Source organism: Lepidothrix coronata, unplaced genomic scaffold (assembly GCF_001604755.1).
Source record: "Lepidothrix coronata isolate B3197 unplaced genomic scaffold, Lepidothrix_coronata-1.0 Scaffold328, whole genome shotgun sequence".
NCBI classification, from domain to species: Eukaryota; Metazoa; Chordata; class Aves; order Passeriformes; family Pipridae; genus Lepidothrix; species Lepidothrix coronata.
In genome coordinates this window covers 333,417-354,595 of record NW_016690508.1, presented here as the reverse complement: position 1 = coordinate 354,595, position 21,179 = coordinate 333,417, and the positions used below count along the sequence as shown (strand labels likewise).

The window sequence follows — 21,179 nt, the reverse complement described above, 5'->3', positions numbered from 1 at the left end:
ATTCAAGCCTATCGAGCTCCTGTACTTTGAAAGCCTCTGACTGTGGATTTTTCATGCCTTGTATGAGACTGCAAAAGTCTTATGCAATTGCACAGATTGAGAAAAAGCAGCAGAAGGCTGAAATAGCTTGTATAAAAGTCATATGGACATGGCATTTCTAAGTATACCACTTTGTTTGGGCAGTGAGGATCTTAGCATACAAAAAACAGAAGGGCAGCTTCTAGTAACCACAATTTAAAAAAATTCTGAGACAGACAGCTGAACTGTTTTCTGCAGGGCTAAGCTTGAGGAATAAAAAGAAGCATTAAAACCCAATAACCTTTCACATTAAGGTCAAGTGGTTGTTAAAGTGGTGTCTGGACAACCTTTTTTCCATCCTCTGCCTGATTTTTATCTGATTCATAACATCAGAAACATCAGCCTGCATCACTCATTTCTCTCCCCCAATATACTTTGTGATAATGAGAAAATATGCAGCATAGTAGTTTCTTTTTTCAAGCATACAGTTATATTTTTCTTATTTTTTTCTCTGAAGTATTTTGTATTTTTAAAAATATATTCTTTCACTTTTTAAGGAAGAATTATTTGTAAATTTCATCTCTCTGGAAAGAATATCAGTTACAATAATTTCACATGGCACTCTTGACACACTGAAAAAAGCAATGCTCTGTGTTGCCCTAGGCAAAATTTTGACCAACCACTAATTATATTGTAAAGAGCTAAACAATACCAAAAAAAAAAGTATAAAAAAAGACCTATGTCTGAGTTCGCTTTGCATAAAGTTTCTAATGGTAGCACTGTGGCTACAAAATGGTAACACAGCACACAGTTCTGGATTTCATTAAAGGACAGAAATACAGACTTCTACAATATTTTCACAATACATGAAGGTGGGCAGGATGGGTGAGATGTGAGCTGCCTGCAATGTCCCTGGGCCAGAGGCAGTCCAGCTAATGCAGGTGAGTGTTGTGAGGTTAACGGGGGGAGGCTGAAGGAAGAGTAACTGGAGCTGGGGGAGCCTGTTGTAGCTGAAGAGGGACATGATTTTTGCAGTCTGTTCTCACAGTTCTCGTTCAGACGACTGGCTCGGGTGACTTCTGTCAGCCTTTTTACTGGTTTAGGTAAAAAAAAATGGCAACAGGAAACACTGTAAGGGAGGCTTTGTAAAGTGCTGAGGAGGAAGAACGGAAGAGGAAGAAAGGAGTCAAGGGAAGAAAATGGAGGAAGGGAATTAGGATTACTCATATTTTGTTTCTCTAAACAGCAATCTATCATGAAGACATCTAGGTCTTTTTCCCTGTGATTACGGAAGAGCACTACTTAATTCACTATCTGCAATTCGAGCTTTAATTAAGGCTAGGCTCAATCAGCTTTGTGCATGCTGCTGAGATGAGCCTGAATAACATGTGTCCAACCTAGATATCTGTCTGTCCCCCAAGCCAGATAAGCCACAGTTTGTTGATTGAATAGCAGAGTCTTGGATCTTCGTCTTGCATCTACTAGTTTTGCCTGTGTGCCTCAATTCAGGACATACCAACAGGAATTTCAGCAGTACATCTCAGTCTATCTCCTCCACAACATGCTGCAGCAAAGACAACAGAGTAGTTGCCAAGTCAAGAAAATGAAATTATACCTTCTTATTCATAGAATCAGAAAGAGTATCATGGAATATATTGGGTTTACTCTAACAAGTAAATCAACATCAGAAAGAACATCTGCACCATCCCCAGTGTCTGATCCTCTCATAGCAAAACCACCAGCGTCCGCTTTTTGATCCTTAAACAGCAAAACTGAAAATCCAGTCTTTGTAATCTTCAATTGAGCCAGTTGGTAGAACGCAAATGCAAAGAATGAGGTGACTTGCCATTGACTGTAATCTAAATCCAAAGACACTAAGCCCACAGAGATACATTAAAGTCAGGGAGCCCGTCAGGAAGGCAGATGGCAAAATAAACAATTCAGGAAAAAAACGCACTAAACCCCTTGCTGGCAGTTAATAGTAACATGGGTAGGACAAATCTCACCAGGGCAGAGAACGTTAACAGGCTGTTTGTGACAAAATGAAATAAAATTACTTGAATTGACACTTATGGTCTCATAAATCTGACCGACACATCTATTACTATTTTGACCTGGGACTTCATCCTTGGCTCAGGATGCTGAAAGCTGCTTTCATTAGGAGCCAGGCATATGATGGAGCCCAGCATCCCTGACACAATTCAGTTTCTACAGAGAGTCCTATTTACTGGCAGATAGGAGGATTCACCTGACAGAGCACAGCCTATGTTCACAGCTCCCAGCCTATTTCTGCCAACGCTCTGCCCCGGAGGTCTGTCTGCAGGGGCTCTCCCTGGGACTCTGCACTGCTAAGGCTGTCCAGGGTTGCAGTGCTGCACCTTCCTCAGTTTTTTTTTAGGGGTGGTTTGCTTTCTCTCTTCTCTAATAATGGTTCTATCAATGGAAGTTTTACACTTTCTGTTTTCTACATCAAATCCCAGGAAAACCTGCAGCTAGATAAATCCCATGTTTCAGGTACTGCCTGTTATGTCAGTTACTGTGCCATTGAAAAGGACCTGAATTACTACCTCCATGTATTCAGAAATATGGTTGCTATATAGACCCCCACACCTATACGTGTACCTTTCCCAGTGATATATAAGCACCCATTACAGAACACGGTGTTTTCAGCAGGAGACTCTCTGGTCTAAGGTTATGGTTGCTCAGGTCTCCCTTTGAACACTCAGCTGGCAGGTTTCAGCGGGTATCTTGCCCCCTGTGGTTTAGGTGCACTTTCCTGGGAGCTGGCCTTATTTCACAGTGAGAGACAGCTCTGTCCCCGGAGCACTGCCGAGGGAACAGGCATGAAGGGAAAAGATGCTGCTCTTTATTGCTTCCCTGATACATTTCACTCACCCAGTTCCCCCACCACGTGCTTACCACTATGTGGAGTGCCAGAAGACCTGCTGTGCCCAGTGAGGAGAGGGAGAAAAGCCTCATTGCAGTGACTGTATTTTGTATATCTCACCAACAAAAGCTTTTCTTGTTTTTGTTTTTCTCGTTTCAAATAGCCTTTTAAAAAACCACATCAATTTAAATACAAAAGCCTCCCCTAGAAAACTATCCAGAAAGATAATTTCAGACCAAGATTAAACTCTCTTTGATTCTGTCCCGAAAATCTTCTTGCTGGCACACAGGTTACTGCAAAAATAGGCTCTACCAGCTGAGCTGATCCAAGAAGGCAGAAGCACAGATACCATTTCAACCTCTGACATTTGCCTAAATAACTCTAGTGTCCTTTACTAGTATTGCAGTGACCTCTAGAAGCCTGATCCAAGCCCATCTGCTTCATTGTCCCTTACTGACTTACCCCAGACTTCCAGAAACTTTTCTAAGCCTGGAAGGATGAGTATTTAATATACAGATAAAAACCCAAAAATACATGAGTGTGCTGATGAGAAACAGAATAGCCTAAAGCCTTCCATCTCCATGCTGCTGATGTCTGCATGGTTAAAAATGAACTACCTAGGGCTATATGAACCCTGGTGTTAGCCTGAACAATGCATTCACATCCATTTACCTGAAATCTAAATTTGGTTTATTGCATTTCATAACCACATGGAAGATGACGGCATCACTTTAATGCTGAGTCAGAGCAAAAAGTTTCCACTTTTTATGCATATCAGCACAAAAGAAACCACTTCCACTTACCCAGGAGTACTGTAGATCCATATCAGTTAGGGAATATGTGAGATGTGGCTGATGAGAAGAGCAAGTACAGTTTTCCCATTCTTCTATTTTTGAAATCAAGAAGTCACAAGGACAGAGCTGGTTGTCAGGAAACGTCTTCCAGTCACTCCACAAGTGAAATTCAGTTTCTGAATGAATTGAAATAGTTCCTAAGTTATTAAGTCTGGAAGTGTATGTGCGGCCCAGAGACGCAGAAATAAAATCTGGCCTGGTCTCACTCTCTTCTTTTCTCCTTGAGCTGTCTTTCCAGGTTTTCTTCTCCTGAGGTCTTGTCAGCTTCATGCAAGAAGTCAGTGCTTCTTCATCCTCTTCAGAGAGATAAGCATCCTCTAACGCATCTTTAAAAATACAAATACTTCTGTTATGATATGTTGCAATTCACAGAGAAAGTGGCACTTTTTTTTTTTTAAATGCTGTCTGTTGCATTCCATATAATGAAAAAAACAAGGACTCCATTAAAAAAACAAATAAGAGTGATGATTAGGGAAATGGAAAGTATTTTGTATTGGGTCAGGCATCTGAGCCAAAAGTAAAATTTATTCTCCATTTGTTAAATTTATCTTGTTCCCTCAAAAGCCTGGAAAATGTTCCTGGTTCTGCCCTGAATATGAAAATTTGGTAACTGGATGTCACAGTTGCAGAGATCATGAGTTTAGCCTAAATAATAGAAAAGTTTAGGAAACTTTCTGGATATTTCCTCTCCTACCGCTTCTCAGCATGTAGCTACAAAGTAGTGGCTGAAATGCATTTCCTCATGTGTTTGAGCCCAAGCAATGAGTTGGCCGGAGCAGTAGTTCATCAGACAGTTTAAACTCATTTGGTAGTATTGGTTTAAAAATAATCATATACACAAGTGCATTTTACAAGTGCATGCACTTTTAAATTGGCAAAACAAGTTCAGAGGAAGAACTGCTGCACAGTCAGATCAGTGATCCATAGGAGACTCCAGAAAATAACCTGACCCCAGAATCAGTGTAGAATTCCTGTGTCTTATGGTCCAAGGCAATCAGGTATGACGAGAGGCCAACTTGCTTATCATAACACAGACCTTCCTGCACTCCCAGCTGCTACTGCTTCATGGATTAACAATGAAAGTTATCTCCACATTCGTGAGTTTTGCCTTTCTGATCCGAAATGTGATACAAAACTAGGAACTACTGCAAAAACAAATTTTCCCCATCCCGGAGGCCCCGCTGTTATACAATTCTATTTATCTAAAATCCCCACTTGCGAGATATACTGTTACAAAACTCGAGCTAGTGTGACAGGAAACAGGTTTTCACACTATGAGGAAGTCAGCACTCAAGTGGTATCACAGTAACATCTCAGCTGGGGTTTGAAAATTGTGGGTGGTGAATGACAGACCAGGACAGGATTGTTTACAGTTATGTTCAATACAGTGTCATTTGCCAAATGCTGGAAAGAATGCTGATATGATGCTGTACTTACTGAGGGGGAGCAAAACATGCTTGACATCTTCCAAGCTTTGTGTACTTGTTTTTTTTGTTCGGACCAATTTCTGCAATCGTTTTAATGTTCCCATGGACTCTACTTTATCTTCTGGTTCTGTACCCTGGCAAAAGAACCAAAGACATTAAAATTATTCAAATCCTACAAATTAAAAATAAGGGCAACATGGTGTTAATCTGGAGAATGACAAAGTTTCAGATTCAAAGAACTGATCACTGACACAATGCTTTAGAAGTTAGGCACTTCCTTGCTTGGGAAAAATAGGTTAAAAAAAATAATAATTCTTAGAATATTACTCATATTGCTGTTTACATATTACATTTCTTGAATAGCACAGCATTGTTTAGTACTTAATTCCAGATTTGTTCCAGAAAACATTTTAATACATGCATCCACTATATTATCTAGAAGTCTTTTAAGTGTGCACAGGAATCCCAGATGTGGTGAGCTACTGCATTTAAGTGTTTATGGGACTGTGTTCTGAAGTACTGACATCTGTCTTTCTTTTTTCAAGACCTTATTTTGTTTCCCAGATTAAATGACAATAATGTAAAAGACAATTCAAATCTGTTATTGTACACTCCACCAGCTTCCTACTGAGAAACTCAAGGTTTAAATACTACAGGCTCCTAGAGCAAGAACCTCATGAACATGCAGCCATCTCATTAATGTTCACTTATGTTAAACCAGCTGCTGCCTTCCAAATCAGTCCAGAAACACTTGAGTTCTCTTCCAGTCTGACTCTGAACTTCTCTGAGAGCTTCAGAGAGAAATTTCATACTCTGACAGCAAATAACTCCTATTCCATAGTCACACGCTGTGTTTCACATAGAATATCTGATTTTCAATGAAGCAAAACAAACCAAAACAAAATTAGAAATTAGTTAAGACTGTAAGTAACGGATGGCTACCTTTTTGGAACAATACTGTCTGGCTTCTATGGATATTCACCTATTTAAACTGATAATGATTTTGTATTGTAGCAATAAATCTTTGGTAATATTGCAAGTGATTAAGTGCTAGTGTTGATGTTATCAAAAGGTAGAAATGCAGAGGTCCTTATTGCAGTTTCCCCAGCAAATAGGTCACACAATCATAGATGCTTCTTTCTTCCTCACATGCATAATCCTTTGAGACAAAGTCATCCCAGAGTTTGCCAGCAGTCTAATGTATAGAGGGCAGGCTGCTTAGGAATGGGTCGCAAGGGATCCTGAACTCCCCAGCTCTCATTTGGGTTAAAGCCTCTTTGCAAAGTCTTAGCATGAAGCACATCTGAAGCTCCAGCATTCACATCCTACAAGTCACATCCATCCCCTGCAGCACTGATAAGGGAGAGGGCGTATGTTGATTTCAGATTAAAAAAAAGTCCACTGTTCACTTGACAGATAAACGCTTATAGAGATTGCTATGCTTGAACTGCCAAAAGTTCAGATATTTTTATATGAAGACATGAGGTTCTGTAACCACAACTAGGAGTCTGAGACACCTTATGCCCAGGCAAAGGTCACTTTTATGTGTGTTTAGTTACTTCTGTGTCATGAGACAACTGTGTTGAAATTATATTCAGTTGAAGCAGAGAGTTAGTGAAAGCTAAGTGAGAATAAGTGAGATGTTTCCCTGTATATTCAGATGTTTAATTTCAAATGTTGAAAGGGTTTGTACCAAATGATTTGCATGACCACTTCATCTTGCTCCAGCTATAAATTGGCATGAGGCATTAATAGACTATGCTGCTTTCTTTCCTTAGGGATAAGACTTAGGAGTCCTCCTTTTGTTAGTCACAATAAGTAACACAAAAGTTCCCATGGTGGATAGCACTTGGGTTTAGACTCCCCTCTTTTCAGCAGCATGTTTCATTCCTTGAAATCTGCAGAGTGTCCTGGAGACTGGGAGTCAACCAAAGGAAATAGAGGGAAGTCAGAGAGTTGAATATAAACACCTTTCCGTGCCTCCAGTGTCCAGTTACAGCTACATTAGTATTTTAGTTTTGAAGTGAATTTCACATCTGTCCCTGTAAGCTGTGATTCGGTCTCAGAGTGCCACCAACTGAATTCATCACAGACGAAATTAAGATGAAAGACGCTTTCCAGAAGTTCAGCTGAAGAACTCCAGCTGCTCTTGAATGTCCAGAGAGAAGATGTGAACAGAGGTAGACCTCCCATACGACGTACAGTGTGGACATCAACTCATCAGCACCAACTGTTCTGTTGTTCTTCATCTTTCCTTCATCTGCGTGTAGATGAAACACACACTGTGCCTGCAATGCAGGCAGAAATCCTGCTATGATAAATCTACAGGAGAAAGGGAACGTAGTGCGGATGCTACAGTATTCCTCAATGCTAGGATAGTCATATACTACTGTGCCAGTTACTAATATAGACAAAACCTAGGTGCTTTCAATTTCTGCCATGTTTTTATTATTTTGTAGATTCTATAAAAGATAGGATTTTTGAGTTTAAAACCATTTAGGTCTTCTTGAGGATCTTCACTGTAGGGTAAAGTCTCAGCAGATCCACCTTAAAACTCTAGTCAGCTTAGGGCCCTCTTACAGCTGGTATCTGATTATTCATCATCCACTGTGGGCCAAATCCAAGAATGCTTTGGTTGGTCACGTTCTGATTTGCATTTCAATCCCCCTCCCTCCTCTTCCAAATTCAAGATAGTAGGACTGCAGTTTTACCTTAGCTAAAGAGAGAAATTGGGGTATAATTTTTCAGTCTTTCATTGTGAGATTTCTTTGCAAAATAAATCATAGGGGTTTAAAATGCTAATATTGCTCTCATATAAGATCTCTTGTAGCAATAATAATTTGTTCACTTATAAGTAACGACACAAAAGCAACATGATGACTTTGAGTTATGATCTGGGATTTCCATCATGGAGACATCAAGATAAATGGAAGATAATCTATTCAGATAATTTCATTAATGGCAAACTCTAATCCTCTTTGCCTTAAAAGCACTCATTTCATAGAGTCTATCATTAGGGAAAAGTCATAAATGCTTAAATAATAAATGCAGCAACCCCCTTTCATGGAGAAAAAAAGATCATGCAGTATCAGCTGGTGCTGGGACAGCATTTAAATTTACAGTATTTTATTTTGGTTTACCTAAATGTTCAAAGTCGGAATTTTAGCTGCCTATCCAAATAGAGGTAAAACATTCTTTGATATAGAAACCAGATAGACAATCAAGTGAACTGTGCTTTTCCCCAATCTATAAGCAAAGCTATCTATAAGGAAAGAATTCCTGCATGACCAAGTAACAAGAATATTATTGTTTTCTCTGCTTAACGGGTTTTAGTGATGAAAAATCATGTCACATCACAAATAAAAATGAATTGCATAAAAAAATAAATCACAGGCTGCCCTTTAGTTGCAAATAATTTGCATGAAGTGCGCATGACTATTTAGGGACAAAAAAATATACATTTTTAAAATGCATTTCTGAAAATGCATTACAGAAGAAAGACCTGAATTGAGTCTGATAAACTGTTTTGGGTTTATCCTAAGGTATTTTAAACACCTTAGAAATCTTTGCTCAGCGAGGTGTTATGAGGATTAACCTGGTGACAGAAATACAGCAATTTGGAAGCTAAGTGTAAAACACTGTTGGTCGGATTCCAGCAATCTCAGTCCTGTTGAGCACTCTCTTCCCTGGGTGTAACTGCATTAATTTCAATAAAACCACTTGCACAGCATGTCAATTCTCAGCCTAAAGAATTCAGTCACGGCAGAGTCTAATCTCTGTGATTTTCCTTCAACTGCTTTGCCTTTCCCAAAGAAGTGCAATGATTTAATCATGGTTACCTGTGTGCTGAAATTCAGAGTGTACAGTGCAATAGTGAGAAGACAAAAATTGCCCTATGTTTACTGTGTCCATGGCACTCTTGTTATTGTACCATAGAAATTTTTGGAAAGTTTCAGTAATAAGCTGGTTGCACATAGTGAATATTAAAATAGTATATGATGATAGAGAACTTTCTGCTCTGTTTATACGAAGAGCTCTGTAAAATGCACTGAATTTGGATAAAGCTCCTGCCCACACATATCTGACCTTTAAATATTCCCATTATTTTAGTCTGGTACTCCAACTAGTCTAAAATGAGTGCAGAGTCAGACCTAAGCAGGCTAGGATTATAGACAGATTTTCTCCTGGGAATCACAGAGCAATAATACAATATTCTATAAATGATAAAGAAATACTGTTATTAATAGCAGAGCAATAATAAGACATTCTATAAATGACAAAGAGATATCATGATTAATAACAGGGATATGGATAAAGATCTTTCAGCTTTTGGGGAATGAACATATAGTACAGGAAATTCTACTAAAACAGCCTGTTCTTCCCAGCTGCTGGCTGCTGGTGAAAAAAAATCAACAATTTTCATGGCAACTCACCATTTCACTGTTACCAGGCGCACCTGGATTGTGAACTCGTGGTGGAATCCATTGTTCATAGTTTATCACCTAGATGGTAAGAAAAATAAAATAAATTAAAATAAAATTAAAAGAAATCCAACATAAATAAGATGAATAAACATAATTTGCATCATGTAACTGAATACAGATGAGAGATCAGCAGTTTTTCAACCCAGTGCTGTGTGCATATAAAAGTAAAAGGCTGACATGCACCAGCTGACACCCATTGAATAATTTTGATATTGAGCTGTCTTAATTTCCTGAGTTATGTGGGACTCAGGAACATCTTGGGGACACCACAGCATATGTGGTGCAGTGGCAGAGCCATGCACTGTAGTACAGGATCTTTGGGTCTCAGCCTACATCTTGGTTTTCCTTTCTCAATGAGCAGGAAAGCCAGAGAAGACTTCCCTCAGTGCCAATCCCCCAGCCGAGGAGCAAGTGTCACTGATGCATTTCTAAGAAGGGTCTAGCTCAGTTCACCTCATTTTGCCTGGGGTGCTGAGCACTAAGGGTGTGAGTTTGAACTGGGTTAACAACAATCCCCAGAACTAAGCCAAGACAGGACTATATACACTGCCATCACCTGCCCATAAGCCATTTCTTGGTCACAATGTCCTCAGAATGGGAACACCATGAGAATACACTCCCTGAGGCACTGATGCCCTAGTGGGCAAGCCTGACAGTGCTCTCACAGCTTATCAGGAAAGTAATGAACACTGGCCTTTTTTCTTCACGAATGTGAATGACACTTCGAAGGCTGAATGCAACCTAAGAATTTAGGTGAGAAATGAGGCATGAAATATTTTTGAAAATGTATTAGCCCAAAGACTGTATTACTTCATATTTTATGTCCCTCTCAATATGCTACAAAGGGTTTGAGCCACCAAGGGAGCCCTGCTAGACAGGAGTAAATAAGAACAAAGGTATGAAAAACAAATGCAGAAAGTAAAGCTCCTTTTTCTGGTAAGGTACAATCATTGCAGTGTTGCTCACACTGTGTCTCTCAACCTGTACTTCTATTTCAAGCCCCTGTTTTCCAGCACTTACAGAATGAATGGAATGAATGAGTGTCAATTTAGGAAATGGAGAAGGCTTAAAGCTTTTGTGAAGGACTCAGGAAAGCTTATTTGCTTTCTTTTTTCTTTTTTTTTTCTTTTTTTTCTTTTTCTTTTTCTTTAAAAAGGGGAAAAAAATCTAAAATGTTCATCTATGCTATTTACCCTTGCTTGTAAATCTGCCTGTTCCATGTCTTATAAAATCACAAACTCACACAGACCAGCTTAGGCAGGAATGCAATTCTGGGAATTGTCTAGTCTAACTCCATGCTCTGAACAGGTCACCAGAACAAGCTGCAGAGGTCCATGTCTTGACAGGAGAATCTTCAAAGATGATCTTCTCATACCATCTCTGGGAAGCCTCTTCAGTGTTTGACCTCCCCTCACACTAGAGAAGTGCTTTCTTTATGTTAAGTGAAATTTCCTGCATTTCACTTTGTGCCTACTACTCCATCACATTCCTAGGGACTGGGGTAACAGTGTGGTCTGTAGTTCCCTGGACTTTCTTTCCAGCCCTCTCAAAGACAGGAGAAACAGCCAGGGGATAGCTCAGTTGTGTGAGCTGTCCCACCACATTGCTGAAGTCATGAGATTTGTAGCCATGCAACTCTATGCAGACCTCTAATTCCTCCCGTTTGTTCCCCACGCTCTGTGCATCAGCAAACAGGCACCTCATATGGGCACTCATCTCTGCTGATTTTGCAGAAAAAGAGTGAGAGCTTTCCCCATAGTGCTGTTCTCTCAGCATTTCCTTATTTGTGTGCATAATGTAGCACAGCAAAACAATACAGACATAATCAGACTATTCTGGAAGCTTAAAAGAGCATTATATCAATGTTTTCTTGATGATAATGAAGGCGAGAGGTAACAATCACTAAAATTCAAAATACTGTCATAAACCCCGAAATTTTTAAAAAGCAAATGCAATAGTTCTTAAATTAGTACCAAAGTTTGGAGGTATCCAAGTCTCTGCAGCTCATTTTTCATGTACCCCAAGAAGTGCCTTCAAACACTTTGAGAAATGAAAAATAGAACTTTGCATCTAAAATGGGACAAATGGTTCATGGGAAGAAGATTTAAGGGATTTTAAGGAAACTTATATTTAGGGCAAGCATAAGCCTTATTCCCTGTTACTTCTTCCCTTTTCCCCTCCATATTCTGTCATGTCTGGGGAATGACCTCCATGATCTTAACCAGGAATCAGCCCAAAAGCTTCCATGGTAGGACAGGGGCAGAGCCAGAGATCCCTCACACCAAGGGAAGAACTGTTGTAGGAAATCAAAGAGCAATCTTTCTTCGTAATACTTAGAAAGTGAGAGGAAGAAATCAGAGACAGAGAATGAGAGATGCAGAAGAGGAAGAGTTCTTTTCTCCTTTCCTCCCTCCTCAGCTACTTTTTTGGCAGCTGGAAGAGGAGATAATCATGGGAACAAACTAACAGTGCAGAGACAGATAAAAGCCTGAGGGAAAGCAGGAGAAACCTGGAACACACTGACTTTCAAGTTTCCAATACGGTCATCTGTCCCCTGATATGCAGATCATTTGACTTTTCTTTTTAATCCTGATTGTGTCTTTGGCCTACACTGGAGCTGAGCACTGCCTAAATGCTGGGTCTTCACAGCTCTCTGTCTTATCTCAGATGCCTTCAGGGTGATGCACGTTTAGTTTTTTTCTTGCTTTTAACCTACACATCCAAAAGGACTCCTGACATTGTATAGAAACAAGAGGAAACTCAGCTTGGAGCCTTTTCTAAAGTTTAGTGCTCACCTTGAATTTAACACTTTTCTGCAAAAGAAAATGTAATAGATTTTCAGCTCCTAAATAATTTATTGTATTAATTCCTCATTTAGGAGACACACATATGGAGAGGTGTGTTACACATTTTTAGTCAGATTCCCAAACTGGGTGAACTTTTATCTCCTGTGAAATCAGCAGAGCTAAGATGGTTTGCCACAGAGATGAACTGTCCCTTTAAGTAACATATTATCAGGGCAAACATCGGGCTGGAAGTGAATAAAAAGCAAACATCAGTCATGCTAATTCCAGAGACACAAGTCTTTCTCCTCACCTCTCTGCTGTTCACCAGCTGATGGCTTGTTACCTACCTTTATGTTGTTGTTATGATTATGTAAACCCAAGGGTCAGATTTCCTTAACTGCTGGTGCTAGTGGGATAATTAATGCAGTATTAGGAAGATGAGATATGGTATATGTTTACAGAAATTCAGAAAGCATTAGGATACATATGCCAATATGAATCATGCAGGACTAATCTAAACACTTAGTACAGATCTTGCTAGACACAATTCTAGCACATCCGATTAACAGAAATGGATTTGCTCAGGGAAAGAGAAGGCTTCCTATGCAATAAAATCCATATGGTCTGCATAAGTAAAATCATGGAGAACTTTGGTAGTCACCAGAGTCTTCTTTTAAACTCAGCTTCTAAAATACACAAGCATACTGAGTATGAAGTTTAGGTTAGGTAAATGCTGAATGGAAACAAGAAATACGCATTTCATTTGAATGAAATTTTAGATTTCAGAAAGAGTATTTCTTTCACCTGGCATGTTGTTTCTTCTATCTTCTTTCCTTGCAGCAAATGTATTCCATCAGCAATAATATTATCTTCTGTGAATTATGACCAAAAAAGAGAAAACATGCTTTAAAATGTCCTGTTTTATGTTGTTATGAGGAATATCATTTGAATTGCACTGATGTTTTGAGCTGACATTCTGACTCTCTGAAGTTAATCTTATATCATTTAAACATACATTTTATCATAAACTGCTTCGAAGTGAGACTGGAGAACAAACTGGCAAACTGACTCACATAAAGAAAACTCATTCATGCTTCCTTCTTATCTATACTTAGTCTTCAGTTTACTAACCCAGAACCCCACCAAGACCTTCCTCTTGCTCTATTAATTTACAGCAGAAAGGTGTAGAATATTCATATAAAAAGTTAAAGGCAAAAATGATCTTTGCAATTGAGATCTGTTCATCTTAGATTAGATTAGAAATTCCTTTCACAGGATGAACATCCTCCTGTTTCTTCCAAGAAATGAATGCTTTGCATGGGAAGAGTATGAACCTTCACTACAACAGTGAGCAATAATAAGTCAAAGAAGTCTTTGAAAAGTTTACTTTGTGTAAGTCTACTTTGAAAGATCTACTCTTACTCCTAATCTTAAGGCAAAGCATCCACCATTATGCTTGTGTAGGATGGCCCTAGTGATTAGATTGCATCAACACAGATATCAGAAGCACTCAGTTATTTTTCAGGTGAAAAAAAAAAAAAAAAACCAAAAACCAAAACAGACGAAAAATTATCTGCTAATCACAGCACATAATACTACTGTAATTTTCAAAAGTTACTAGAAACCAGTAGAAATGTGTTGAGGGTTTTTTTCTTATGAATTCTAACTTGATATCCACATTGCTGCTGAGGAATATCAGTAGTTCTCCTGTCTGCAAAAGGACAGCTTACTTAATGTATAGAGTCACAAAGCTAAGGGTAGGCAGGTGAGACTGATTGCATTGTTTTCTCTACAATCAACAGAAAGTTTAGGTTAGTGACTGAGATTCTTCAGTTATCACATGAAAAAAGGGTCTGAACACGATCACAAAAAATTATATTCAAAGAGGTACATAAAATCCTAGTCCAGATTTTAAGTTGTCTTGAGCAGCTGCAAATCTTCTTGAAGTCACTGAGGGCCTGGTGTCTGACAATCTGGTTGTTTATTCCATTACAGAGCTGGATGGACTTCTAGAAGCAGCATAACTCATGCTCAGCAGTGCTTATGCAACACACCATTAACGTAACTGGGTTCTTTCTGGTCCTCAGGCTAATTTGTTTTCATCTCCTGCAGGCATCTCAGCACACTTCAGCCCTGTGCTCTGTAAGCTTAGTTTCAAAGTTGTCTTGCAGTGTTCAGTCCTGTGCCTCAAAGTCCTCTTACAGTCTAATCCAAAATAGTATTATTTGGTAGCTGTTTGCAGCTGAATCACAAAAAAACAGAGGTGTAACATATAATGTCCTTAACCTGAAAGACTGCATGCTGTGACACTACTTTTAGCATAATTCTGTTCAAAACCAAATGAAAACAGCAAGTTATTAAAGCAAACAATAAATAAAAAAAGTGTTCCCCTCCAACCATGATGTCTTTTGCTGGCCATAATAACGTGCATCCACAGTAGTCTTAAATCTTGCCTAGGTCAGCTCTCCAAACCAATGAATTATGTAATAGGGTATTTGTGTAAAAAACCAGTCAAACCAAAAAACTCTATGGAAAAGATATATATAAGCTACATTGTCTTGTCTTCCTAGTCTGGCAATGGGCACCAGTCATTTTCCCATGGAATGAAGTAGGAGCAGTGGAGAATTACATCTGCTGACTCTAAGAGTTGTCAGTTCTTTCCTGTTTGTCCCCATAATACTCTTTCATGAAAGCCCAATGACTGCGACTTGCAAGTCAGCTTTTCAACAATGATGTTTTTAGGTTGGCAAATCTCGATGATTTGGGTTTGGCCTTGTGAGCAAAGACAAGTATTCCCACTATTGTGTCTGTGGGATATATGTTTTCATTGCTTTATCAGCCTGGAAAACTTGTTTTTGTAGAGGAAACACACACAGTGGCATTAGGAACTTCATCCAAAAGCTGACAGTGTCCATGGATGTCTCTTCATTGATTTTGGTGAGACTTGAGACAGATCTGTGGATACAGCTCTGAAGTAAGCAGAGAAGCCTATGCTGACCACCATGCATGGCATTTTACATCTAAGAGAAATTCATATTATGCAATAGACTTGCAGACCTTGAAGGATTATCTCTGCTAAGAGAACGGTTTGATCAATAATGACAAATTATCTTGATCGATAGTGATACACTGTAAATCTCCTTGCAGTGGTTTTCACCACTGTGTGAAGGGGACTTCCCCTGAAACAATTTTACTGCAGTAGGGAAAAGGGAAACTTTTATTTAGCTGCCAGCTTTGCTTCCTGTTCCCTCTGGGCCCCTGCCCTTCAATTACAACACTTGTCAGCTTTTAAAATGTGCACTGCTTCTTTTGCATGCTTTGGATATTTAAAAGGGTAAAAAGTGCCTTGAGTAGAAAAGACTTTGGAGGAAGGTCAAAAAGTTCTGCTTTCTCATTCAGCCTTTCCCCACTTCTAAACTGGCAACTGCTAGAATAGTTTGAGGTATCATTCCAAAAGGGTTTTGGTTAAAAGTAACATTTGTCTGAAGAGAAACACCTAATATTTCCTTCACCTATCATCAGAACCTCTTCCTTTGCAAGGCAACAAGACTTACTGAAGGTCCCTTTTCCCCTCACTAGTTCATCACAAGAGCAGAGTTCCTTTAAATCTTCCTGTCCTCTCTTATTTCTTGTTCTGGGTCAAGAATCCTAATTTGCCCACACATGGACAAATATAGTAGCTATTGCAATTTCAGATCTATTTCCAAACATTTAAGAGTTTAACTTCAAGTGGTGAAGGGAATAAAATCCAGAGGGAAAGCTGGTGCCCTGTGCTTTTCTTTCTTTGACATATCCAGGTGAGAGTGGAGTCTCTCTTAGCAGTGGAAAATCTCTAGACCATTCATATAGAAGATATTAAAAGCTGAGGCAATGGCCATATTCCTGCTTTGTTGGCTTAAGTGGAGAACAAAACATGCATTCACATATCTTGTTTTCTGCTTCTGCTGAACCTTGCCTGGTTTGGTCTGGTTAGGCAACTTTAAGAGATCTACCTTCCCTTTGAAAAGTATAAACATAATTGCCATTCCTGGAAGCAACATTAAGCAGATTATCAAAGTATTTTGATTTTTGTGTTTAACTAGACAAGGTGACTGCTCACTTGTTACTTCTCACTGTTATTTTAATGAATTTATACTGGTTAACTCTTAAACAGTGCCATTAGCAACTTCCCATATATTAGCTGCAAGGTTGTTCTAATAAAGTTGGTCCAAATGGGTTTAGAAGGAGAATCAGACAAAGTACTCGCATCTAAACTTTTGCCAGCTCTCTTTTGCACCTGTCTTGGGGCTTTTTTTCTGGGAAAAGTTGCACTGTTTCCCTGTTGGATACCTGGAGCAGTGTAAAATATCCAGGAAACATGGATTTCTATAGTTGGCAAGCCCTATACAACACAACTATGGCAATTTACTGTAGCAAAGTCTCCTTTGGCCCATGGACTACAGAGTCAATTGGTCACAGAGTGTGTTCTTAGCTTACCAATTTTAAGATAAGCTCTATTTTAACTACCTTTTTTGCCCCTTGAGGACAAAATAAATCTCAAAAGGACCTGACAAATTATTTAGCTGGATTATTGGTGAAAAATGAGGAATTTTCCGAGGTGCCCTTTAAAATACTTTGTGGAAAATGCAAAATCAGCTGAAATATGTTTAGCAATTACCTTCAAGCTGACAGTGCCTTCTGATGTACGAATCATTCTCCGGCTTCCTGGAACCCTGCCAAAGTGTGCCATTCACATTTTTCCTGTCTAAAGTAAAAGCACAGAGAGCAGTCACCTGAATTCATAGCAAACCCGTGAAATAACAGGAAATTCTATAAAAATAGCATCAGAATGCAAATCAAACAAGCTTGCAGAACCGTGTAGCATCTGCTTCAACATGGAAATGAATTGATGATTTTGCAATACAGTAATTTTGATGGATGGATGGTATTTATTATAGTCAGACTTCAGGTTTTATTATCTTTTGCTGCAAATACCTCATTTAACACTGTTAAAACTTGATTAGAAGGATTTTTACCTCAACCCTGATTTTAAGACCTAAGAGCCCCCAGAACATCTGTGCCTTTATTTTGCTTCCAGGAATTGTATAGATATTATTTAAGTTTACAGTTAACAAGCTGGAGTGTTTGCAAGAAATAACATCAAAGATGCCCACTCCAAGCACTCCAAGGCTTGTACTGTCTCAGCTTGGATGGCAGAAACTAGGTTGGCTTTGAGAAGAGATGGCCATTCTCCTGTTCCCTCGGTGAACTTCAAAGTGGTCAGGCTTCACAACATATTGATAACTATTAGGGGTTTCTGCTTTCTGGGTTTGTTTTGTTAAGTTTTATTTAATGGTGGGTTTCACTCTATGTCAGAAAACTTTCTTTATGAAAGCTCTTGTTGATCCTGTCATTAGAGCCTGTCTGCTGTAGACTAAATGATACTGATCTACATGAAAGTCTTGCCAGTGCAGGGCTACAGAGTGAAGCCTTAACATAGGGGAGCTTTCATCTACCCGAGACACACTGATATGAAATACAGCTGCATCTTTACAGGCAGATATAACAACCTTTTTTTACTCAGTAAGGACTAGATGCAACAACTAAACCAAAACTCCAAACAATAAATGAAAGCATGTTAACAGGAAGCTCTCACTCATTAAAAAAAAAAAAAAAAGGAACTTTTACTTTTTAAGAAGCTGATTATTATTTCCTATAGAGGATTTACAAAATAGAACCCTTTGAACCACAAGTGTAGATAATAATACACAGTGTAAGGATGGGTTTTAAATAAAAACAAACCTGAATTTCTTTTTTGGTGAACTTGTTTGTGAAAGCCATTACAAAGTAGTTTAAAATGGCAAGGAGAAGGGACCTGAATTTTATTAGATCAGAGATATTTCAGGGCTTTATTGAAATGATTAAAAGAAACATTGAACATGCTGAGTATTTCTAATGCTGTACCAGAACAGGTTCTTTAAATCTCAGTGTGGTTACTATGTTTAACAAGTTTGTTTTCAACATCTGCCTACTATGTGTCTGTGAAAGGCAGGGAGGGTGGAAGAGTATATTGATAACTTAACTGTATTTTTCCCATTCCTTTGCTTTAGAGCTCCAGCAGCTCTAAAGCAAGTCAGACCCTTAACTAAAGTTGGCTCTCTGAGATTAGGAGGTATACAGTAAATTATTTAAGCAGTTACTAACCAAATGCTTCATTTTCAGACATGGACTTCTGGATGGATCTAAAAGAATTAAAAGAATTTACCATTAGCTGAAAGTCAGAATGAAAAAAAATGGAAGTGCATTTAATCAAATATGGGTATTTTCAACTAATTCTTCAAAGCAGGGCACAGGGATTTAGCTGTGCAATTCCCACTGGTTTTAATTGGAGTTACTTGGCTTGTGTCATTCACTCAATCATCTACTCCCACATGATACACAAAGCTCTGAAAGCATCTGAGGTTTCATTCTGCAAACATAGTTACTCAATTTTATTTTGTAATGAGCAATCTGTGACTGAATCAGGGAATCCATCAGGAAGAAAATAAGAGATACTTTCTTTAGATGTGATCTGAAGTGTCCTACAACTTTTAGAACATACTGTCTGAAGTTTGGTGACATAATAACAGATTGAACCAAAGAGCTACATACATCCCCACAACCTTTAGTGACATTTTATTGCTCGAGTAAACCTTGTTTTTTGCACATTTACATGAGGGAGTAGTCCTAACTCACACTTACATCTGCAGTCAGTAGTTTACAGCTGACGACTTAAAGAATATACTAACTTAACAGAGGAAAAAGAAGTCTTTGAATAAAGATTAATTTTTTTCACTTTATCCATTAAAAACCCAATGGAGAGTAGTTTATGAGCTAAAGGATGAAGCCAGAAGAATATACTGGAAGAGATCAGAGATTCTAATCTGTTACAAAGATCAGCAGAAGGGAAAGAGCACAAAATCTAAGATCCCTCTCCCAACTTCAGGCATGGAAGTGCTGAACGGCTTCCTGAGCAAGAGGGTGCAACTGAACCATTGGGTTTTTTTAAGGAACTGGTTCGTACCCACTAGTTCCGTTTAAAATCACTTGCATTTTTTTTTTTTTTTTTTTTGGCTTCCAGAGTTCCACAATTTAATTCTTATTGTCTAACCAAGGCATACTTCTGTTTATTTTATTTCTGCTACTCTATATAATTTGGTGTTTCTTTGTTGCCCTGACAGAGGAAGGAACAGAGAATGATAATTCTTTGTTCACTTTCTCCAAATCTACTGGAAAGGCCAGTGTGAAAATTTCTGCATTATTACCGGAGATACCATGCCAGGATAGTGACGGCTGGACATTCACAATGAAATACTTTTTTGTTACAAAATCTTTTCATGTTGACTCAAACTATTTTCTTCCAGCTTACTCATTTTTTTTTTATTGATCAGTCAAATGGTCTCAACAACCCTTCTAAATTCTGATAACTAATCTAGAATGGCATTAAGCTTCAAATAGAATAGTTTTATTTGCATTGAAAACTTTGACACTGTAGCTATAGGTCGCTCTTTTTATTTCTGGGGCAGACAGTTCTGATCTAAGCAGGACACTCTTAGGCATCCAGGTGATTGATGAGAAACCCAAGAATAATAGAGTTATGTCCATACTTTAATTAATGAAATTTTGGGAGCGCTTTCACGGGGCCCTGGCTGGTGACAGACAATTGAGATCTCACAGCTCTGAGTGCATACATCTCTGTGATAAGTTACTAGTGTTTTTATCAGATGACCAGAAACAGATTAAAACTGTGACTTAAGACAAAGGAGCTCTTGATTTTCTTAGAAATCTTTATCTGTTTTGATATTTCTTAGCAATAGGCACAGATAACATTAATGTTCTGAATTTAATGGAGCCCCACCTACAAATGAAAAAAAAGCAAAAACTCCAGGGATTTTCATGTCTGTCAGAGCAGACAGATTAGATCTGTCTCTATCATTCCATTAGGTAGGATTTCAGATTTCATCTGAAGGAGACCACTACAGTAATGCAATATCCTTCAACCTGAAGCCAAAAAAAAAAGAATTTTCTAAATAAATTCCTCTGCCTGCTAATACATATTAATCATTAGCCCAAACCATAAGCATTGTGTTTTAACAAATGGATGCAAAGCATGCTGCTGTCACAAATATAATTCATAAAATACTGTCTGACCTGCTTTATCTGAATCATTTTGCAAACTAATTTTTTACTTAGATTAAAAACATAAACAAACAAACAAAAAACCCTCCTCAGGAGATTATCAGGTCAATGGTGCAAACATGCTATAAAATAGGTTACCACTTCAATCTTTCAGAAAAGGAGACATATGGTTAAACCAAGCCCAGATTAACTGCATTTGATTTTAGCTGTCCTGGTTCTGATATTTTGGAAGAAAGATTTGTGTATATGAAAAAATCATGGCAAAAGAGCTTTAGTAATGCATTACAAGCTTGTTACGTGCTTTTCAACTGCAACATTAATACATGTACTTTATGAGAATCAAAGCAACATTGGCAAACATTATTAAAACAACAAGGATGAAAGGTACAGACAAATATAGTGACACTGTGTAGACCTTGAACTGGTCTCAACTTACTTTCTTTTTTTGGTCACTGTGTTCTCAAAGTCAGGAAATTCCTTTTAAAAAGATAGAGAAAAAAAATCTATGAAAATCAAAAAGGTTTAATCCAAATGTAATATTTTTGTCACTGATAAGACAATGAATT

The 21,179-nt window shown here is 38.4% G+C and overlaps 1 protein-coding gene across 2 annotated transcripts in view; it reads right to left on the bottom strand.

Moving 5' to 3' along the window:
* LOC108508992 (SAM domain-containing protein SAMSN-1-like) overlaps positions 1-21,179 on the bottom strand; it is an 84,978-nt gene that overhangs the window by 49,401 nt on the left and 14,398 nt on the right. The window contains exons 4-11 of one of the 2 annotated variants that reach the window (XM_017838208.1): positions 21,050-21,090; positions 18,640-18,677; positions 17,114-17,200; positions 13,261-13,328; positions 9,620-9,688; positions 5,197-5,320; positions 3,966-4,085; positions 3,709-3,875 (exon numbers count right to left, since the gene is read on the bottom strand). In XM_017838208.1, the coding sequence (XP_017693697.1) occupies positions 3,709-3,875; positions 3,966-4,085; positions 5,197-5,320; positions 9,620-9,688; positions 13,261-13,328; positions 17,114-17,200; positions 18,640-18,677; positions 21,050-21,090 (714 nt within the window). Of the gene's footprint in view, positions 1-3,708; positions 4,086-5,196; positions 5,321-9,619; positions 9,689-13,260; positions 13,329-17,113; positions 17,201-18,639; positions 18,678-21,049; positions 21,091-21,179 lie in introns of both variants that reach the window. The other variant, XM_017838207.1, reaches the window with a different exon arrangement.